Source organism: Sarcophilus harrisii, chromosome 5, assembly GCF_902635505.1.
Source record: "Sarcophilus harrisii chromosome 5, mSarHar1.11, whole genome shotgun sequence".
Classification (NCBI taxonomy): Eukaryota; Metazoa; Chordata; class Mammalia; order Dasyuromorphia; family Dasyuridae; genus Sarcophilus; species Sarcophilus harrisii.
The window spans coordinates 249,817,899-249,841,031 of NC_045430.1; the positions used below are offsets into that span (position 1 = coordinate 249,817,899).

A 23,133-nucleotide genomic window follows, 5' to 3' on the forward strand; every position below is an offset into this window, starting at 1 on the left:
TAATTATTTTGTCTAAATCCTCCAAAAAAAGATTTTCCTAAAGCAAAAGTCAAATAATGTCACTCCCCTATTCAGTAAATTCCAGTTTCTCATTTCTTCCAGTAACAAATACAAAATGTTCAATATTCAAAGTCCTTTCATTCAAACCTAACCTGCTCCTACCTTTCCAATCTTCTTGTACCTTAATCCTTTTGATTCAATGACACTGGCTTCTTTGCTGTTCTTGAAAATTCCATCTTTTGGCTTCAGACATTTTCTTTGGCTATCCCCCAATGCCTGGAATACTATCCATCTGTATCCTGGCTTCCTTCAAATCCCAACTAACATAACATCTTCAGGAAGTCTTTCCTAACCCCTCAATTCTATCATCTTTTTTTTTTTAGAATTCCTACTTTTCACTGTGTTTAGGTTATTTATGCATATTTGTTGACTACTTCATTGGATTATGAACTTTTTTCTATTTTTAAAAACTGCATAGTCAATTCATTGGTCTGCTTATTTTATTGATGTAAACATTTAGAGATAGAAATTTTCCTTTGATGACTGCTTTTGCTACATCCTATAGGTTTTGATGTTTCATTATTGTCATCTTTAAGAAAAGTATTGGTTGTTTTTTTAATTGATCTCTTTTGTGGAAACCTTCATTAGTATTTTTTTCAATTAAAGCTTTTTATTTTCAAATATATACATGGATAATTTTCAGCATTCATCCCTACAAAACTCTTTATTTTTTCTCAATCTTTCCCCATCCCCTCCCCCCGCCAGCAAGTGATCCAATATATGTTGAACATGTGCAATTTCTCTGTGCATATTTCCACAAATATGCTGCTCCAGAAAAATCAGATCAAAAAGGAAAAAAAAAAGAAAACAAAATACAAGCAAACAACAAAAAGAATAAAAATACTATGTTGTGGTACACATTCAGTTCCTACTTTCCTCTCTCTGAGTGCAGATGGCTTTCTTTATCATAAGATCATTGGAATTGGTCTGAATCACCTCATTGTCGAAAAGAGCAATTCCGTCAGAATTGACCATCATATAATCTTGCTGTTGCTGTATATAATCTCCTGGTTTTGCTCATTTTACTTAGCATCAGTTCATGTAAGTATCTCTAGACCTTTCTGAAATCATCCTGCTGATGATTTCTTATAGAACAATAATATTCCATAATATTCATATACCATAACTTGCTCAATCATTCTCCAATTGATGGGCATCCACTCAGTTTCTAGTTTTTTGCCACTACAAAAAGAGCTGCTGTAATGTTTTTCTCTTAAATATGTTCTCTGGGAGCATGTTTTTTGAGGCGCTTCTAGGAGCAGCCTTTGTTTCAGTTCAGAGTAATAATCACCTCAAATGCAGCCAGGGAATAAAGTCCAAATCCTTTATTGTCTCTGTCCAAGTCTTGTCCTTCCTTGGGCCCGGTTAGCTTTCTTAGAGACTATCTCTCTCCTTGGTTCCTGCCATTAGTCCTTTGCCTCTGCCAGCTTCAGCCTCTAGCTCCTTCCAAATCTCCAGCCAGCACAAAGGTGGAATATGAATGAATCTGACTCTGCCTCCAAGAGTGGGTTTGTGGACTTCTGTGGGCTTGTCCTTTAGTGGGCTCCTCCTTACATATGCTCTCTTAAAGATGTGAATCTTGTGGAACTCTAATAAGTACTAAATACATCTAGAAAACTGTTAAGCACCTTGCTTGTCTCTATCAATTCCACTGACTTAGCACCTTGTAAGAATTCTAACAGGCTGCCACAAACATTTTGGTATATGTGGGTCCCTTTCCCTCCTTTATAATCTTTTTAGGATACAATCCCAATAGAAACATTGCTAGAAAAGTATTGTTTCAATAATGTGTTATTTAGCCCTCTCTGCATTTTATAAAGATTAGGTTATTTAGTCTTGAATTAATTTTTCATCTGTTTCATGGTCCCTTAAATATAAATTTATTGCATGGTGAACTGAAAAGCATGCATTCTATATTTCTGCAACTACAAAATGTTTGTGTCTTAATATAGTTTTTATAAAGATACAATATACCACTGAGAAAAAGCTTTATTCCTTTCTATTCCCATCCTCTTTAGATACCTATCATATCTAGCTAATCTAAGATTCATGTCTAATTTTTTTCATTAGATTTATCTGGTTTTGAGAGAGAAAAATCTGTTTCCATCTGCAATTAAGATTTTCCTTTTAAAATTTTGATTGCATATCATTTGAAGTATATAAATCTAGTATTGATATTATTTCATTATCTATGGCACCTTCTGTTTTTATCTTTTAACTTTTTCTGAGATCATGAAGTTACTCTTGCTTTCTTTTTAATCAGCTGAAGCTATTCCAGCTCTTTTATTTTTACTCCATTTGTATCATTTTAAAATTTGTTTATAAACAACATATTGTCAGTTTCTGTTTTTTAATCCATTCTGCTATTCATTTCTATTTTATAGGTGTGTACATTCTATTAATATTCAAAATTACTAGTTGTGCATTTCCCTCCATTCTATTTTTGTCACCATTTATCCTTCTCTTTTACCTTATCCCCTCTCAAATGTATAAATTACCTCCAATCACTGTCTCCCTAATCCACACTTCTAAGAACCCTTCCCTTATTCTCTCCCTTTACTCTTTTTTCCTAATTCTACCCACCCTTCTAAGAGTCTCTTCCTAGTCCTATTCCCTCATCTATTTCACTGTAAATTAAGATTTTTTTGTCCTCTTCTAGATGTGTATTATTTCCTCTTTAACCTAATTCTGATGAGATTAAGATTCTAGCACCCCAGTCCCCACTTCAACTTCCAGTATAGCAATTCTTCCATTCATTCCTCATCTATATGAAATAATTGCTTTTACCTCTCCCTACCCAATTTTATTTTTTAGGACCATCCCATTATATTCAACCCTATATCAAGCTATCTATGTATGCTCTTTCAAATTACTCAATATGCTTTAAAAAAATTTTTCCCCAGTTACATGTAGAATTTTTAACTTAAAAACAAATTGGGGGCTCCAAATATTCTTTCTGCATCCCTCCCTGAAACAGTAAGCAATTTGTTATATGTATGTTCAGTTATACAAAACATTATTACTATATTAGTCATAGTGTGAAAGAAGACACAGACCCAAACAGAAAAAAAAAAATAAGGTATGCTTCAATCTGCATTTAAACTCATCAGTTCTTTCTCTGGAAATGGATATAATTTTTCATTATAAGACCTTTGGAATTGTCTTGGATCACTGTATTGCTGAGAATGGCTAAGTCATTAACAATTAATCATCAACGGTATTGCTATTACTGTATTCAATTTTTTCCTGGTTCTGCTCATTTTATTTTGTATCACTTCATATAAATCTTTCCAGGTTCTTCTGAAATCCTGCTCAAATCACATCATTCTTAAGTTACAAATATTTTCCCATTTAAGAAAATTTTGATCTTAAGTCTTTTATAATTGGTCTTTAATGCTTACTTTATTATGTTTCTCCTGAATCTAATAGGTAAAATTTTCCATTTAGTTTTGATCTTTTCTCCACAAATACCTGAAAGTTCTTTTTGCTCATTAAATATCCAATTTTTTTTTTCTATTCAGGATAATAGTTTTGCTGGATAAGTTTTTTTTTTTTTTTGATTGCAAACTTAGCTCTTTAGCTCTTCAGAATATATTGCTCCATGACCTTCAATCTTCAAATCCACAATATTTAAATCATTTTCTTTTACTTTCTTGTAATATTTTCTCCTTGACCTGGGAGCTTCAAAACTTAGGTATGGCATTCCTACAAGTTACCTTGGGATCTGTTTCAGGTGGTAATTGATAGATTTTTCTATTTGTCTCCATTTCCTTTTAAAATTATGAGGCAATTTTCCTTAATTTCTTATAGTATCTACTCTTTCTGATCATAACTTTCAGGGAGTACACAATTTTTACAGTATCTGTGTTTTCCAGGTCAGTTTTTCTAATGAAATGTTTCACAATTTCTATTTTTTTCATTCTTATTTATTAGTTTCATTATTATTGGCTAATAAATATATTAGTTTCATTATTCCTTGGTGCTTAATGAAGGCATTAGCTTCTCTTCATCCAATTCTTTTTTTTTTTTTTTTGAAATTTCAGTCTTTTTTTTTAATTTTTAATAGCTTTTTATTTACAAGTTATATGCATGGGTAATTTTACAGCATTGACAATTGTCAAACCTTTTGTTCCAATTTTTCCCCTCCTTCCCTCCACCCCCTCCCCTAGAAGGCAGGATGATCAATATATGTTAAATATGTTAAAGTATAAATTAAATACAAAATAATTATACATGTCCAAACCATTATTTTGCTGTACAAAAAGAATTGGACTCTGAAATATTGTACAATTAGCCTGTGAAGGAAATCAAAAATGTAGGTGGGCAAAAATATAGGGATGGGGAATTCAATGTAATGGTTCTTAGTCACCTCCCAGAGTTCTTTCACTGGGCGTAGCTAGTTCAGTTCATTACTGCTCCATTGGAACTGATTTGGTTCATCTTATTGCTGAAGAGGGCCAGGTCCATTAGAATTGATTATCATATAGTATTGTTGTTTAAGTATATGATGATCTCCTGATCCTACTCATTTCACTCAGCATCAGTTCGTGTAAGTCTCTCCAGGCCTTTCTGAAATTCTCCTGTTGGTCATTTCTTACAGAACAATAATATCCATAATATTCATATACCACAATTTATTCATCCATTCTCCAATTGATAGGCATCTACTCTCTTCATCCAATTCTAAGGAGTTATTTTCTTCCCTAGTTGGATCTCTTTTTTCAATTGGTTGAATTTTTAATAATTTTCTTCCATTACCTTTCCCCAATTTTTCTTGATTTTTAACTTTCTTTTTTAAACTTCTCTTGATTTTTAAAGTCCTTTTTAAACTCTTACAAAAACTTTTTGGGCTTGGATCATTTTGCGTTTTATTTTGAGACAGAAGCTATTTTAATTTTACTATTCTGACTTTGAATCCAGATCTTCCCTGTCACCATAGTAGCTATGTATGGTTGAGTTCTCTTTTGCTTATTTATTTTATAATTGGTGTTTTGGGTGGTGATGGTGGATTTTTTTATTTGGGTTTTGCGGGATTTTTAGTGGCTTATTCTCTGCTTTTTGCTGGGCTCTAGTCCCAGGTGTGGAAGAATAATATTTCAGTTTTCAGGGTTTTTTTGTGCTGTTGTTTTTCTGAGCTCTATCCAGAGGCCTAACTTCAGGTATTTCTCTCAGGCCATGAGTCACAATCAGATCCCTCTGCAACACTGTCACCCCAATCACTCTTGTTCCCTGTGATCCTTTCTGTAATTGAAAGTTTCACCTCTCTGCCCTGAACCAAAACCAGAAACTGTGCAAGTATCCACAGCCAGCAGGCTCCTTGCCCTCTGAGTCTATACTCACCTGATAGGTTCATTCTTCCTCAGCCACAGCTACAGCCCAAGGCCGCATCAATGAATGCACCCATATCCAGCATTTAGCAGGGGTAGGTTCCCAGGATCTAATGGTATCAAACCTCAGGGCTGTCTGGAGTGAAAATTCCAGAAGCTGCCTACGGTTTGTTGTTGATTCTGCTATATCTGTCTGGAGGTATTTGCACTTCAATCCAGTCAAATTATTACTCCAGACTTTATTTTACTTAGATAGACTATTACTTTGCCTGACTTTAAATTACTTCTGCCACTCAAAATGTTTTATATTTTTTGTAGGGAGATTTAGGAGAATCAAGTAATTTCCTCCCTTATTCCACCATCTTCACAGAATTTCCCTCTTTGGTTTTTAGAATTTTGAGCTTTAGTTCTAGAAATTTTTATTTTATTTTTGGATTTATAGACAACCTACATTTTCTCATAAGGCTTTGCTTTTAGATGTTCTGGAGTTATTTTTTTCTCCTGTGCTCAAACTGTATTAGGTCTCACAATTCCTTGTTATATACATATATATATATACACATACACACACACGTATATACATATATATATATATATATATATATTCTATGTATATCTAGTTCCTTGGTTAAATTATTCTTTTATTTGCTCTTTCAGTCTACTTCTTGACTCTAAACTTTGTTAGTACTGAGCTCTACACACTGGGAAGAATGTTTAGCCTAAGCTTCTGAGCTTGCATCCTTCTGCTGATTTCACAGCTCCAGATGGGGTCCTGAAAGTTTTCAATACTCTCATAGTAGTGTGATCCAGGGGTGGATCTGTTCACTGCCTTCTTTATCTAAACTCAACAAAGTCCCAACTCAGGTTTGCCTGTCTATTAACTTGTTTCTGGTTGGTTGAGATTTTCAACAGATTTTGCTTAACTCAGCTTCTAATGGCTTGCTGGGAAGCTATGCAGATTCAGAGATATTGGGGCCCAAGCTCACAACTGTTTCTCTCTGACCCAGAACTGGGTAGTGGATAATAATTCACCAGTGTTTAAGGGATCTTTTTGTTCTGTTTCTTGCTCAATTGCTTTGTCTTGTCCTCTTTCAGTCCCCAGATATTGGAATGCTCCTCTATGTGAACTCATGGCATCCTCATTGTTTAGAAATCTATTTCCCAAAGCTTCTCTGACCCTGATAAATGACTTTGCTTTCCTGATCTAAATTAGGTCTGGTACATCTTTTATTTCTTCCTCAAGGAGCTATGGTGGGCAAGTGATACTTTAAAGCTTTCTTTCAACTCTATCATCTTGACTCTGCCCTCTCTGAATTGCTACTTATAATAGCCAGCATTTATATAGTTACATATAGAAACATATAGCTACATTAGATTCAAAACAATCTTCTTAGGTAAATCCTATTATTCCCACCCCTTCCCCCATTTTAGAGGATGAAACTTAGGAACACAGAGGCTAAATCACTTGCTCTGGGTCACATGGTGTCTCAGGCAAGATTCTAACCCATCTTCTTGATTCCAAGTCTTGTAATCTGTCCACTTCAGTGTCTTTTAAAACTAAAAAATCTCATCACCTGTCTCTAAATTTCAAGTCCAGGTCCCCGCTAGACTGTAGGTTTTCTTTGTCATAATTTTTTTTTCTTTTTATTTTATTTATAAAGAAAACCAAGTAACTGGCTGGAGTATTTTCTTATAGGATAGAATTTGGCTGAGACTTTCAATAATTCAAGATAATTAACTAGGCAGAAATGATTTTCCTGATTCAGTTTTGAGATAATCATTTGCTAGTCATAACTTCTGCTCAGCATTTGTTGACCAATTTACTATCTGAAATAATTTTCTTTTATCTCATGCCACTTAATCCTTTTCTTTAGCCTACTACACATCTTACACTATCTTTGCATAAGTATCTTCACTATCTTTGGGAAAAGTGTCAACAGGTTTTTACTATATCAGCCTCTAAACCACGAAATGCTCCCAGTGCACAAAGCAGGCCAAGAGGCAGGCTTTATCAGTCCTCCTGGGCAGGCCTTCCCACACCCAATGAAAGGCAGAGGTTCCACACCCATAGGGGGAGAGAGGCCAAGGCGAGTCACCCAGGGTCTGGGGGCTCCCAAGAGAAGTGGAAGAAGTGCCTGTGTAAGACTAAACAGGTCTCGAGTCAGCCCGACAGGCCCAGCGCAAGAACGAGGCCCTTGCCTGCAGCGATGTCTTGTACCGATGCCTGTAAAAGTCATCATCCTTTTTTCCCCACACAAAAGTAACTATTCTGGGAAGAGGAGGGAGGAGGAGGAGGAAGGATGCTCTGCACACCCACACCCCTCTTCCCTTATTCCCTCCATGTGCACCCCCACTGCCTAGCCAGGGCCACAGGGAGCAAGCAGGGTCAGAAGCACCCTGGAGCACTGTCTCTTCTTCTGGACTTCAAGTCTGACGCTTTGGTTTCCTCATCTGTAAAACGCCCAGAAGAAGGAAATGGTAAGCCATCCTGAAGAGGGAGGGAGACCAACTATTTCCTTTACCGGAGTTATGTTCCCTTTAGGAAACTGTCGTTCCTTTGATCTGTGCTCCCTTTGGAGTCCCAACCCCACCTGGGGAAGGCATACTCCCCCCCCCCCCCCCCCCCCCCCCCCAGATAAGTTATCTTTCCGGGATGCCAGAGCCTTTGATCCAACTAGAAGTCCTGGCCAAAGGCACCCCTTAGAAATGCTGTTAATTCCAACAGGAGAGCTGGGCTGAAAACCGATAGGCCTCCGAGCCTGGGAACCCGAGTCCCGAAGCCCCAGGACTCGCTCGTTGCCGAAGAGGCCCAAGCAGCTCAGTGGGACCCTCTCTCAGCGCCAATCCCGTTTCCCCAACAGGTCCTCGCCACCACAGAGGCCACAGCAAGCTTTCACTCTGCAAGCAATAGCTCGGGAATAAGCACATTCACTTTTAAACCCGCGACCCACCAAAGGGGATCTTTTACGGCTCTCACTGCCACTAGCTTCGTGACCACCAGGAAGTGAGGGGACTCACACCTCATCGATCCCACTCTCCCTGACCAGAAAACCGGCACACCGGGTCACAAACTAGACAACAGGACCAGGGGGAAGGGAACAGGACCAGGGGGAAGGGAAGGGCCTGGCTCTTCAGCAAGATCCAAGTCAAGCCTCCCCCCCCCCCCCGCCCCCCCCCCCGCCCCCCCCCCCCCCCTCCCCCCCCTCTCCTGGCGCCGCCTCAGTCCGGCCACGGTCAGGGTCCTGCCGACCACGGGGTTCGCTCTGCGGGGCTCCTGATCCCGGCCGCCTGGCCACAATCCGGGCCGGGGAGGGCCGAAGCAGGAGCCTAAGTTTGGGTCTTTTCCTCCCCACGGAAGCGGGGAATCGCGCCACTTCCGCCTGGTGGGAAAAGACGAAAGCTGGCAAGGAAACCTGGCTGAGCTGCGCAGGGAGTCTTGCTCTTCCCCAGCACACGCCTCCCCCTGCGTCACTTCCGCCACCTGACGGAAGAGGAAGCCCTTGGAGTGGCGCGAAACTCGGCCCCAGGGTTCCGAGGTGGCTCCCTCCCCTCCCCCTCCCGTCCCCGTCGCGCGCTGGTTTTCCGCACGCCTCAGCGGCCGCCTCGCTCCCGAGCCTCGTTTGGGTCTGCAGCCGCCGCCGCCGCCGCCGCCGCCGCCGCCGCCTCAGGACGCGGAGCCCCGGGTGGTGAGTGAGGGCGGCGGGCGGCGTTGAGAGCGACCGTTGCGTCCGCTCTGGGCCCGAGCGGCCAGCGGGGCAGAGCCGGTGGCTCGAGGGGCTGCGGCCGGACGGCGGGGCAGGGCGGACGCTGCCGTTGGTCCGCCGCCCCAAGAGCGGGGTTGGGCCCGGGCCGGGGGACAGCTGGCGCCCGAACGCCTGCAGGCCTCGGCCGGCCCCGCCCCCTCCCGGCCGCCCCCGCCCCCTCCCCCTCCCGGCCGTCAGTGATCCCTCCGCCCCGCTTCCCTAGGTACACCATGTCCGAGAATGACCGAGAGCCGTACTACGTGAAGTTCGTGAAGGCGCCGGGGAACTCGGACTGCTTCTTCGCCGCTCTCGGGGTGAGCGCCGCGGGGGCGGGGGCGGGCGGCGGGCGGGGGCGTTCTGCCGGAGATCCCCGGCGCCTGGGGCGGCCGGCCAGCCTCCCGTCCCTTCTCCCCGCAGTCCATGCAGGAGTTCCAGTCGGAGGAGTACTTGCAGACCATCACGGAGCAGGAGGCGCTGGACATCGGCCACAATGACCGCTCGCTCTACATCTGCGACCCCTTCAGCGGCCTCGTTTTTGATCATCTCAAAAAGGTGCCTGGCGCCCTTGGGGTCCCGCGCTGGTGGGGAAGGGGGCGCGATCGGGGAAGGAGCAGGAGGGCCCCTCCCCTCTATGTAGTCTCTTAAGTGACGGTGGGCCGCGTGTCCCCCCCAGCTTGGCTGCAGGATCGTGGGCCCGCAGGTGGTCATCTTCTGCATGCAGCACCAGCGCTGTGTCCCCAAAGCAGAGTACCCGGTTTACAACATGGTCATGGCCGATGTCACCATTTCTTGCACAAGCCTCGACAAAGAAACCAGGGTAAGAAGGAGTGGAACGACAACGTCAGTGTGTGTGTGTACTTTGTTATAGGAATCTCTGGCTAAGCTGTGCTCTGAAATCTTTTGTGTCTGGTTTCCTAGCCTGCAGACTAGAGGACTGTGAGTTAGCGATGTAAGAGGTTAAAAAGGTGATAGTGGAATACCCAGCACAAGTGGTGTTAATATCATGCAAAGTTGCAACCCACTTGGTCCACTCAGCAGGACTTGCAGTTTGATACTCCTTAACTTCTGCCCCTGATAACCATTCATCTCCTTTCAGATCATAGATGCCCAACTCTTGCCCCAGCTACTGTAGCAAAGTGACCATAAGTCCTCGGTTCAGAGCAGTGTTTCTCTCCTTATGATATGGTTCTAAATGCTCTCTGTAAATTTGGTTAGAGGTAGGATTTTTTTTTTTTTTATTTGAAATTTAATCTTTAATTCTTTATTCCAGAGGTGCCCATGAGGCTGGTAAGAGAAATTTTCTGAAAGAGAATAGGAGGTAAAGTTGACCCCCAAGCAGACTTTGCATCTATCAAATTATACCCTAAGTTGTTTTTTTTTTTTTTTTTTTTTAATAGCCTTTTATTTGCAGGTTATATGTAGGGGTAACTTTACAGCATTGACAATTGCCAAACCTCTTGTTCCAATTTTTCCCCTCCTTCCCCCCCACCCCCTCCCCCAGATGGCTGGATGACCAGTAGATGTTAAATATATTAAAATATAAATTAGATACACAATAAGTATACATGACCAAACCATTATTTTGCTGTGCAAAAAGAATCAGACTCTGAAATATTGTACAATTAGCCTGTGAAGGAAAATCCAAAATGCAGGTGGGCAAAACTATGGGGATTGGGAATTCAATTTAATGGGTTTTAGTCATCTCCCAGAGTTCTTTCACTGGGTGTAGCTGGTTCAGTTCATTTCTGCTCCATTGGAAATGATTTGGTTGATCTCCTTGCTGAGGATGGCCAAGTCCGTCAGAACTGGTCATCATATAGTATTGTAGTTGAAGTATATAATGATATCTTGGCCCTGCTCGTTTCATTCAGCATCAATTCATGTGAGTCTCTCCAGGTCTTTCTGAAATCATCCTGTTGGTCATTTCTTACAGAACAGTAATATTCCATAATATTCATATACCATAATTCTCCAACTGATGGGCATCCACTCAGTTTCCAGTTTCTAGCACTACAAAGAGGGCTGCCACAAACATTCATGCACATACAGGTCCCTTTCCCTTCTTTATGATCTCTTTCGGACATAAGCCCAGTAGTAACACTGCTGGATCAAAGGGTATGCACAGTTTGATAGCTTTTTGAGCATAGTTCCAAATTGCTTTCCAGAATGGTTGGATGTACTCACAGTTCCACCAACTATGTATTAGTGTCCCTGTTTTCCCACATCCCTTCCAACATTAGAGGTAGGATTTTTAATGGGAAAAAAAAAAGATTTGATGAACTATGTCTTCTAACAGACCCAGTAATCATACAAAGAATTATTTTTCTTTGTAAATTATTCATCTTGAAAAAGCATTTTAACAGTTACAGTGATTAAATATTAATTTGTTGTGGATATAATATAGTGTTGCTGTAGAAAATTGATGATAGTGATGGTAACATACTTATTATCTCTCCCTTTTGTACTCCAGAAAGAAGTTCATAAATATGTACAAATGATGGGTGGACGAGTTTGCAGAGACTTGAGTATATCAGTAACCCACCTTATTGCTGGAGAAGTCGGCAGCAAAAAATATTTAGTGGCTGCAAATCTAGGGAAACCTATTATGCTTCCTTCTTGGGTACAAGAATTATGGAAGAAATCACAAGAGAAGTAAGTTGTTTATTGTAAGACCTGGAAAATTACATATAAGTCATATAAGCCAATCTGAAGATTTCCTTGGAGAAAGTTTTGTGATTGTCTTCTCTCTTTAGTCATTCAGCATCTTTAACAAGTTCAACACCCCTCTCTTTTCCAAACTCAAAAGGGTAGAAGTTTCTTAGGCACAGAATGTTGATGAGTGCCTGTGGTAGGCAGTATGATGTGGAAAGAGTATTGAATTTGGAATCAGAGCACTTGGGCTCATTGGAATGTGTTTGAATGTTCAGCTAAAAAGTTCACCCCTCTAGGATTCCAATTTCCTCATAAATGAAGAGGCTTATTAGATGACATCTGAGGTCCCTACTATCTCTCCTTTTATTTTCCTTTGAATCACTATATTCCCAGAATTCCTCAAATGTATATCAGGTTCAATAAGGGTAGGCTATGTTGAGTATAAATTGCCATTAAGAATTAGCTAAAGCATTCCTAATTGTTTGCAAAGCAGTGATTAAGTGAGAGATGTATGAGGGTAATTTCAAGCTTTTAAAGTTAAATCTCTGGATAAAAACACTTAGTGTGAAATTTGAAATTTTGAGGTAGTATATTTAGGGAGAGGTTGTGGAAGTGTAACAGTCTTTTTTTTTTTTTTTTTTTTCATAAGTAAATTTGGATTCAGATTTTTTCTGAGTGTTTCTCAGACCTCTTATGACTTTGAATATGTTGCAGTAAATCTAAAACATGAGAAGAAAATAATGGATACAATATTAGTTGCTTCTAACAAGTAAAATTTTTCAGAACATTTTGAGGATTTTTTTGTCTAATTGTTATTGTATAGCAAATGGTTTTCCTTCTGCTACTTTGATTTTCCCCAGATGTATGACACAGTTAACAGATGTAAATATGGAAGATTTCAAATGCCCATTATTTTTCGGCTGTACTATCTGCGTGACTGGTTTATGCAGCTTGGATAGAAGGGCAGTTCAGCGGCTTACTGTTGAGAATGGAGGTCGATATATGGGACAGCTGAAAATGAATGAATGCACACACCTCATTGTTCATGAACCAAAAGGTAAAAATGTTTCCAGAAAAATAACTTGTTACTGATGTCAGATTGAGGGTAGCTAGATAGTTCAGTATAAAATAAGCTGGAGGAGGAAATGGCAAACGTTCTAGCATCTTTGCCAACAAAACCCCAAGATGGGTTATGAAGAGTCAAGACATGACTGGAAAAATGACTAGATGACAACTGGTGTCTCTTAATAGTTTTTTGTTTGTTCCTTTTTTAAAATACCATATGGGTAATATGATTTGCTTGGAAGTTTGCTTTGTAATACATTATCGTGCTCCTAGTTATATTAAAAAAAGAGTAGATAGCATTTTTAGTCCTTTCCCAAATCTTACGGTTTTTCTATATTATTAGCTAAAGTTGTTTGTTTTTTAACTAAATTGACTAATTTTTTTACACCTGGCTAAACACTAGTTATCAAATTGGAGAATTAATTCTTGTTCTGCTTTAAGGGTCAGTCTAGTTACTGAATGATTGTGTTCTGTATGCATGGGTACTTCCCAAAAATGATGAACAGAAACCAGAGGAAGTAGAGGATATGCTATTGATTAGCAAAGAATGTAAAAAAACTTGATAGATATGTTAACATAAGATAACTTGGAGTCTGTAGTATGTTGCTAAAATAGCAGATTCTCACATTCATGTCAGAATTGATAAAAAAAAATTTTTTCTTTACCACACTTCCTACCAAGGAGATAGTGTAAATATTATCTGTATTTTGGAGATGAAGAAACTGAGGTTCAGGAAAGTTAAATGACTTACCTGGGGTTGGCACCAATAGTGAGGGTCACAGATCCTGAATCTACACCTCATGTCTTCTGACTGCTAGTCCATGCTCTTTTCTTTCCCTATGCTGCTTCTCACTAAAATAAAGATCTGTATGTAGAATTCCTTTAGATGTCTTTCTGAGCTTTTCAATATGTGTACAAATAGACTTGAGAGGGGGACTTGCTACTGTGCTTTTTTAATCTTTGCTTGTGTTTGCTGAACTGCCTCAATGAAAGAGATGTTCTCATTCAGGACCATTGAATGTAAAGCTAAATGTGAAATGACTACAATATAGAGATTATAATTAAATGATTTTTCAGTTTGCTAATGCTATAGGACAAAAAACTCCTGGTTTTCAAGAATATCTTACACAGAATCTAATTTGGCCACTTTATTCTTCTACTTGATCCCATTTTCTCTACAGTTATGGTATGAAATATATTTTATTAAGACGCTTGGAGAAAAGAAAAGTTACATGTGGAATTGATTCTAACTTGAATCAACTTGATATTAGAATAATTTTTCTTTTTAAAACAGTAAGTTACTTAGTGTTATAAATTATTGTCTCTGTGTCATAATATTTTCTATTACTGTGATTTTAATTCAGTTTTTTATCCTTATGCTTAAGAATGTAAAGAATTTTATAAAGGGAATTTTTAGTAGACTGTAATTTTTTTTTTTCTTATCATACCTGATAGGTCAGAAATATGAATGTGCCAAGAGATGGAATGTACATTGTGTGACAATCCAGTGGTTTTTTCACAGTATTGAGAAGGGCTTCTGTCAAGATGAAGCCAAGTACAAGATAGAGCCTAGATCACAAGCAAAGAGCGTACCAGATACTTCTACTCCCACTGGCCAGAATAGTGAAGCTAGTGGTAAGTTTCTAACCATAATTTAATGAAGTAATTTTTTTTTTCTGTACTGATTAGTTGAATGGAAAAATTTGCTTTAATTAGTTTTACTGAGATGTTTCTTACTTAAAAATTAGACATAGTATTCTATTTTTTTTTTCATTTATAATTAGACAGTAAAAAAAAATAGGTTATCAGAATTATAAAGGGCTTAGGTTTTTTGTTTTTGTGATATATGACAGCTAGGTTTATTATATCACTATTGATCCATGGAAAAGCACTCAAAATTATTCCTGAATTTCATGTTTAATTTTCTATATTATTACATGTGATAGTTTGTTATCTTCATTTTTGTTGGGGTTATGTTCAATTTTTCGTGTTAAACTTATTATTTTGTTTGATGGAGAGTGACATATATTAAAATTTGGAATTTTTTTAATTCCAAAATATTCTAAGCCCTTAAACCTAGCACTTAGAAGATTTGCCTTTGTTGGGGAAGGGAGAGGACTTTCTATTAGAGCATGAAAGAATTCTAATAATGTCTTTTAAATGAAATTAGCTTTCTGTAGTATAACACATTTAGTTTTTTTTTCCCTTTTCATATTTTGTCTTCTAGCTAAAATGCTGAATCTTATTGAAAAGTAAAAATCCTTTTCGATTGCAAAATCAAGTTCAGTGGGGGAAAAACATAATCAGTGAGGACCTGATTTATTTATCTTCATTTATGAATGCTTGTCTTCATTACATTTTGATATGTAGGTCGTACTCTTTCAGATGTCAGTCACATATCTAACATCAATTCAAGTTGCATTAATGAGTCTACACATAACTCAGTCATGAACAACAAATTGGGATCTCTTCTTGAAAATCTACAAAATCTGGATATCAGCGCATTTCAAGCACCTGAGGATTTACTAGATGGCTGTCGTGTATGTTTGTAAATTAACTCTTATGATACTTAGTGCATTTTAATTAATTTGCTTTGTTTTTGTGGCCTTTGAGTCAACCAATCAGCAAGTAGTATTTAATTACTATGTGTCATATACTGCAATAAGTGTTGAGGATCCAAAGGAAGACAAAAATAGTCTGCACCCAAGGAATTCACAATCTAATGCAGGAAACAACATGCAGACAACTCTCTACATAGAAGATATAAATGTACTATAATAGTGGAGGGTCAGAATGGGGACAGAAAAGATCTCTTGCAGAAAATGGGATTTGAAATAAATGTTGAATCTGGAAGTTAGAAATCAGGAAGGAGAGAATTCCAGGCATATGTTCTCATTGAAAAAAATATCATAGGGCAGCTAGGGGGCGCGGTGAATAGAGCATCAGCCCTAAAATCAGGAGGACCCGAATTTAAATCTGGCCTCAGACACTTAACATGTTCTATCTGTGTGACCCTGGGCAACTGACTTAACCCCCGTTTCCTCAGCACCAGAAAAAAAAATTTTTTTTTTTTAAACTGTGTCGGGAGATGGCAATGTCCTATGTGAAGAGCAAAAAAATGTCCAGTGATGCTTATTCCTAGAGTATGTGATGGAGGAGAGTGAAATGTAAGAACAAGGATAGTTTGTAAATGGCTTTAAAAGACAGAGAATTTGATATTTAATCCTAGGTTAGTAGGAAAACATTGGAATATATCAAGAAGGATCATGATATGGGCAGACTTGTGTTTTAGAAAGATCATTTTGGCAGCCAAGCAAAAAAATGGATGGGGGGGATAGCACTAGGCAGTGATTGGAGGCAGAAAGATGAATCTGCAAGCTTGCTGTCAAAGTCTCTGCGTGAGCAGAGAGAAGAAGAGGAAGGAGAGTGAGAGAGATTGGTACAAAATAGTAGTGTTTGACAACAAGTTGGTTATGTATAGTGAAAAAAATTAAGAGTTGAATGAATAAGAACTAATGATATCATTGAGTGAAGAGAGCCCAGGACAGAAATTTGGAGAATACCTGTGATTAGTGGGCATAATCTGGATGAAGAGTCAGACAGGTGGGAGAAAAATGAGGAGAAAGAGGGGAATTTGATGAAAACTTTCAGAAGATAAAAGTATGCAGAAGAAGAGGGTGATCAGCAGTGACAGTGGCTACAGAGAGGGCAAGAAGGATAAGGACTAAGATGACCATTCATTTCCATAATCAAACAAATGGTTTGTATCTTTTGAGAAAGTAGTTTCTGTTGAATGATGCCAGACCGCAGAAACACTGAGGAAAGATAAAGTAGGGGAAGTGAGAGAAGAAGAGTAAAAAATGGGAGCTTCCTTAGGTGAATGATCCTCGGGTTTTCATTAAAGGTAAGCTCTTCAGCTGAGAGTGTGAGATGGGAGGGGATACCATGTGAGGTATGAAAAGGGATAAAAGGTTTAGAATGGCTATAGTAGTCTTTGAGATGAGAAAGCCAGAGTCAGGGGCTTTTCTTCAGGACTCCTTCTCCTTGACCTTTTCTGTAGCTTTTGACATTTGATCCCCCTCTCCTTTCAGGAACCACTTTCCTGGTTTTCCTACCTGTCTATCAACTCCTCAGCCTCCTTTGCTGGATCTTTTTCCAAATTAATCCTCCAATTGTAGATGTTCTCAAGATTCTGTTCTGGATCTTCTATTCTTCTCTATACTACTTCACTTGGTGACCTCATCAGTTCCTATAGATTTAATTGCCATCTTTATGCTGATGATTCTTAAATTCTCTCTCTCCCTCCCTTCCCTGCTGATTTCACCTTTGCTTCCTCTCTTAAATATGCTTCCCCTTCTTGGCACTTATCACCACCCCCAACCCCACATACAGATTTTCATTACTTCTAGACTATTACAGTAACTGCTAGAACTTTTGTCTGCTTTGAGTCTCTGCCTATTCCAAACTACTTAAGTGATTTTTCCTAAAGTACAGGTCCAATCATGTTGCCTCCCTAATCAGTAAACCAATGACTACTTATTACCTCCAGTGTTATATAATTGGAAGCCCTTAATAATCTGAACCTCTCCTAACTTTGCACTCTTGTTACACCTTACCCCCTCCCCCCCAACATAGTTTTTGATCCAGGGACACTGGTTGTTATTCCTCTAACAAACAAGACACTTTCTCTCAGCTCAGAGCATTTTCTTTCTTTGTCCTCTTTCTTCTCTTTTCTCGCTTTTACTTATTGGCTTCCCAAAGTTCTTTTAAACCCCAACTAAATCCCATCTTGTACAAGAAATCTTTCCTAATCTCTTAATTCTAGTGCCTTCCCCCTGAATTATTTTCTATCTGTCCTGTATAGAGCTTGTTTGTACATAATTGTGTGCTTGTTGCCTACCCCCTTAGATCCTCAAAGGTAAGGATGTCTTGTGCTTCTTTTTGTATCACCAAGCTTAGCACGGTGCCTGGCACAAAGGATACATTTAGCAAATGTTTATTAAATGACTTGACTATTAAACATCTTGGGTGAGATTTAGATATCTTAAACTCAACATGTCTGAAAATGAACGTAATATGTTCTTTCCCAATTATTCACCTCTTCCTAACTTTCTTTTTACTACTGTCAGGGTATCACCTTTGTTCCAGGCTTTGCAACCAAAAGTCATCCTTGATTCCTCACTCTCAGCTATTCCTCCGGATCATTTCTTTTGTCATTTCTCTCGTATACTACCCTGAGGTGACACTGTTATTACCTAGAAAGTACCCATTCTTATAAAGTCCTTCATTATCTGAACCTTCCTATCATCTAGTCTTCTCCTTTCTATTCTGTAATCCAGTGGCACTAGCCTCTTGGGTTCTTTCTATTTTGTGTGTACATAGTTGTTGCATGGAGACTTCCCCATTACAGTGTGAGCTTCTTGAGATTAGGCACTGCTCTCAAGTGTTTAGCATAATGCCTGACACATAGTTGAGCTTAATAGATATGACATGATTTTATTTCATTTATAATGAACTTAAATGTCAAATAGTTTATTTTTTGTTCTAGAGGCTTTAGAGAACCACTGGTGCTTCTTGAGGAGTGGAGCAAAAAAGATCTATACTGTAGGAATATCATTTGGTAGCTTTATGGATGTTGTTTTGGAGAGGGCAAGACCTAGAGGAAGAGACCAGTTAGGTAGTGGGAGTAGTCAAGGTACTTGGAGATAGAAAGACCTGGATTAGGTCATATCAGTAAAGACAGAACAATACATAAATGTTGTACTTGACAGAATTGACAAGATATGGCAACTGATGGTTGTAGAGATGAGGGAAAATAGTCAAAGAGGACACCAAAAATTCAAACCTAAGTGAATGGAAGGGTGATGAAAAATGGGGAAAGGAAGTTAGTAAGAGGGTTGGGATTCAGGGACAGGAATGAATTCCATGTGAACATATTCAACCTATAACAAAGTTTTAATGGTGTGAGGCAGACAAAAGATATGAGAGAAGAAACCACTGTAAATCAGTATTCTTGAGAAGGGGCTCCGATTAGGGTAGGGCTTGAGCTGAATCTCAGAAAAAAAGACAATAAGCATAATGAGGAAAAAAGTAGAGTGGATATTGCATGGGTTAGGGAACATTTCTTTGTTGCTACAATGATAGGACTTAAAAGATCTAGTACAACTTAAATTAGCAAAAACATCAAGTTCTTAAAGAAAAATAGGTCAACAAATAGCTTTGACTTAAGAGGCAGCTTAGTGTAGTAGAAAGGGTAACAGAAGCCCTGAATAAGTAATTGATTTGATACTTAACTTTGTCATTCTAATATACTATTTACTCATTTGTAAAATGGGGATTATATATCAATCCTTGTGCAAATTCTCTCAACAAAATTATTTTGAGGAAAATGCTTTGTATACTTTAAAAGGTCTGTGTAAATGTGAACCATGATCATGTTATCCTGGGGTAGATTTTGCTAATCCAAAAGCATACTTGTGACCTTAAAGGGCTATGTGGAATTTAGATTATGAATGTAACCAAAAACATTAGCCTGAAGCAGTATTTTTTTATTCTTTTTTTTGCAGATATACCTTTGTGGTTTTAGTGGCAGAAAGTTAGACAAACTGAGAAGACTTATTAATTGTGGTGGTGGAGTTCGTTTTAATCAGCTCAATGAAGATGTGACCCATGTTATTGTTGGAGATTATGATGATGAATTAAAACAGTTTTGGACTAAATCAACACACAGGTTCTGACTATTTTTACTTTACAGACTTTCCATGGTGATAATGACTTTATTGTAAATTATAATCATAGCTATAAAAATTCTGTAAAGAAGGCCATTGAACAAAGAATGGTCTTCATGTTTCAAGTAACGGGTTATGACTGTATTTACTATTTTCATAGGCCTCATGTAGTGGGACCAAACTGGCTACTGGAATGTTTTAGTAAAGGTTATCTGCTTTCTGAGGAGCCATATATTCATTTGAATTACCAGCCAATGGAGATAACTGTTTCAGATCAGCCCAGAATGAAATCAACCCTTTCGAAAAAAAATAACAGTTTTTCCAAGAAAGAATTTGTGGACCCAGAGAAACATCAGAAAGCTGATGAAGATTTACTTTCCCAGTATGTGAATGACCACAAGACAGGTGAGATTTGTATAAGCCAGATTGAGTTTATGAGAATTATAACTTTTTCTTAAAACTGTTTCCAAAATTGTTATGTCACTGTTATTTGATTTTAAAAAATCAACTTTTATTTTAATTTAGCTTATTTGTCCTTAAAACACTCCTGTGAGATAGAGGGAAGTTGTTAATCTCCTTTGTAAATGTGAAACTCAGACACTAAAAGGGTATTTTTAAAGTTTATTTCCTTGGTGGCTAAACTGAAACTAAAACCCAAAGTCTCATTCCCAGCTACATCAGTACTCTATCCAGTAAATTTTACTTGTATCTCACTATAGTTTAGTCTAAGATTAAAACTTTGGGTAGTGTGGATTCATGTTTTGGTTTCTAACCTGAAAGATGCTTTTATATTGGGTTGGGTTTGGTTTTTTTTTTAAACAACTTTTGAAGATATAAAAACTGATAACATCAATGAGCAGCCTCTGTACATAGGTTTCTAATTCTGACTACAACTGCTTCTTGAAAGTCCTGACAATAAAAAGCTCTGTGGATGAATTCAATATCCCTCAGACTCCCCAAGCAATCGAGTTTTTTTTTTTTGTTTGTTTGTTTTTTTAATTATTTTGTTCTTTCCCTCTCCCCTCCCCGATTAAACAAAAACCTGTGGCAAAAATACATAGTCAAGTAAGAAAAACTCCTGTCTTCAACAAGATTTGCTAAAGCATCTGCTGTGTGTCAGGTACTGTGCCAGTTGCTGGGAATAAAAAAGAAAAAAGCTAAATAGAACCCACTAGTTGTAAAGCTTAGATTCTAAAGGAAAGGGAAAACATTATGCACATGTAGAGGTGGACACAAAGAAGATAAAAAATAATCATGTGGGGATAGTGTTTCATGCAAAAGGTGTTGTTTAGGTCAAGTCTTTTAGGAAACTGGGTGTCATGCTACATAACCATGGGAATAGAGCATCATATGGAGGCTGGTTTGTCTGGATCATTGTTACATGGGAGGAAGAAATGTGTCATAAGAGTGGAAAAGGGAAAATGAGACCAGTTTGGAAAGAGCTTTAAATGCCAAATAGGAGTTTTATGGCTGATCCTAGAAGTAGTAGAGAGTTGCTGAAATTAATTGAAAAGAGACTTTGGCAGCCATGTAGAATATGAATTTGAGTAGGGAGAAGCTTGGGAAAAACTCCTTTTCTTGGGTTCTATCCCCCTATGTCTTTTGTTTCCCCTACTAAAATATAAATTTCTGGAAAGCATGGCCTATTTCACATTTGTATTTGCATCCCCATCACTTAGCACAGTGCTTAAAATAAGCTTGTAATGTGTAATTCTGAGTTCATTCAGGTGGTGGTTGTAAGTAGAGAAGAGATGGATGTAAGAGATGTGGTAGAAGTGGAAATGACAAGATTTGGCCTGATTGGATATGTGGAGTTGAGGGAGAATCCAGTTGAGGATGACTCTGGGTGATTAGAACAGCAGTGATATCCTTAACAGAAATGGGAAAGTTGGGAAGAAGGGGTGGATTTGGGAAAAAGTGATGAGTTCAGTGGCGGACACATTGAATTGGAGATACCTCAAGAATATCCACTTTGAGATGTCCATTGGGCAGATTAGTTCAAATGAGACCAGATGATGAAGCTAGAGGCTGGGTCTGGACATAAAGGTTTAGGCGCCATCTCCATAAAGAGGAAAATGAAAGTTATCATATCATTAGGAAAGTTTGGCAGGTATGTTTTATAAATGATAAATATTTAAGTTCTTTCTTTGGCATAGAAGTATGCTAAATCTTGATAAGGATATGAAAGTAATGGTGCATGGTTGAGGAGCTTTCAGACTGACTAGAATCTCTTAAAATGATTTTCTTCCAGGGCATCTGGGTGGTACAGTGGCTAGAGCACGAGCCTTGAAGTCAGGAGGACCTGAGTTCAAATGTGGCCTCAGATACTTAATATTTCCTAGCTCTGTGACCCTGGGCAAGTCACTTAACCCCAATTGCCTCAGCAAAGAAAAAAAAATTTTTTTTCTTCCTATGGTTTTTGCAACTTGTTGCTTTCGTGGATATTGTGATTTTAATTAAGAATTTGATACTTTTATTCTTCAATGTCAATAAGTGCACTTTGGAGAACATAAATTTATTTTATGAGATTTATGGTCTGTGGCCATTTATTGGACATTGGTCCAGTTAGCCTTTTTTTTCCCCCAGCTTAACCTTAAACTTAAAGAGTTAGCCTTTGGGAATCCTTGACCACACTTAGGTCAGTTGTTATATTTAGAGATTCCAGTCTCATTGTGAAACAAGTAGAATTTTGGCTTTACTGCAGTTTATTTGGTTTATAGTTCAAATTTGTGATTTCTTGTTGAGGAAACGTCCTCTATCTACCATGAGTTCTTATGCACACATACACACACACACAGAGTAATATTTTGATTTATTTGTAATTTCATCATGTAGGCACTTTCATCTAATGTATCCTATCCGTGCCTTCTCATCCTGTGATTACTATCTATGTCCTTCATAAGTCTTCTGTAGAAAATTCATCCAGTATTTTATAGACCTTTGTCTAGATCTTTTGACATTCCATGCTAAACAGTAAATTGACAAAAATTACTAAGGATGGGCAGTTCCCATCTTTGTTGGAAAGGTTGTGGAAATATGGACACACTAAGATATTTTTGGTGGAACTGTAAATTGGTAGAACATTTTGGAAATTAATTTTGAATCATACAAAGAAAATATCTAAAGTATCCATGAGTACCCTTTACTCTGTATATACCCCAAGGTATATGACTAAAAGAAATGTTCCACAGGCACAAATATATATAAGCCCAAACATTGGGGATAAAAATAAGAAAAAGACAATCTCTACTCTCAAAGTTTACAATCTAATAGGAAAGGAGAAAACACAAAAATAAGCCAAAAAGCAAATGGTAGGAGGGGACATGGTTTGTGGCTGGGGAAGGTGCCCAGTACACGGTAGAGAAAAACTGATAAGTCCCACAAGTGGGTGAGAAAGAAGATGTCTTTCTTACCTGTGATGGGATGTCACAGTGAGCATAGTGGCATCTTTTACAGTATGATGAGGTTATCCCAAGAGTGTCCTGGGCTTGGTGAGGAAATCACTCAGAAGGCCCACCCTCTTACAGTCAGGGGAGCAGCAAGAACCTGGAACCAGAG

General features: G+C 38.5%; 1 protein-coding gene across 3 annotated transcripts in view; it reads left to right on the forward strand.

The window, feature by feature from the left end:
• Positions 1–8,794: 8,794 nt before the first annotated feature.
• The window catches only part of LOC100913881 (DNA topoisomerase 2-binding protein 1), a 44,951-nt gene continuing 30,612 nt past the window's right edge, over positions 8,795–23,133 (forward strand). Inside the window, exons 1-10 of one of the 3 annotated variants that reach the window (XM_031940097.1) lie at positions 8,795–9,073; positions 9,354–9,444; positions 9,548–9,682; positions 9,804–9,947; positions 11,601–11,782; positions 12,643–12,839; positions 14,303–14,482; positions 15,218–15,387; positions 19,414–19,577; positions 19,736–19,980. In XM_031940097.1, the coding sequence (XP_031795957.1) occupies positions 9,361–9,444; positions 9,548–9,682; positions 9,804–9,947; positions 11,601–11,782; positions 12,643–12,839; positions 14,303–14,482; positions 15,218–15,387; positions 19,414–19,577; positions 19,736–19,980 (1,501 nt within the window). In that variant the 5' untranslated portion in view covers positions 8,795–9,073; positions 9,354–9,360. The remainder of the gene's footprint in view (positions 9,074–9,353; positions 9,445–9,547; positions 9,683–9,803; positions 9,948–11,600; positions 11,783–12,642; positions 12,840–14,302; positions 14,483–15,217; positions 15,388–19,413; positions 19,578–19,735; positions 19,981–23,133) is intronic. The other 2 variants (XM_031940096.1, XM_031940095.1) reach the window with 2 other exon arrangements.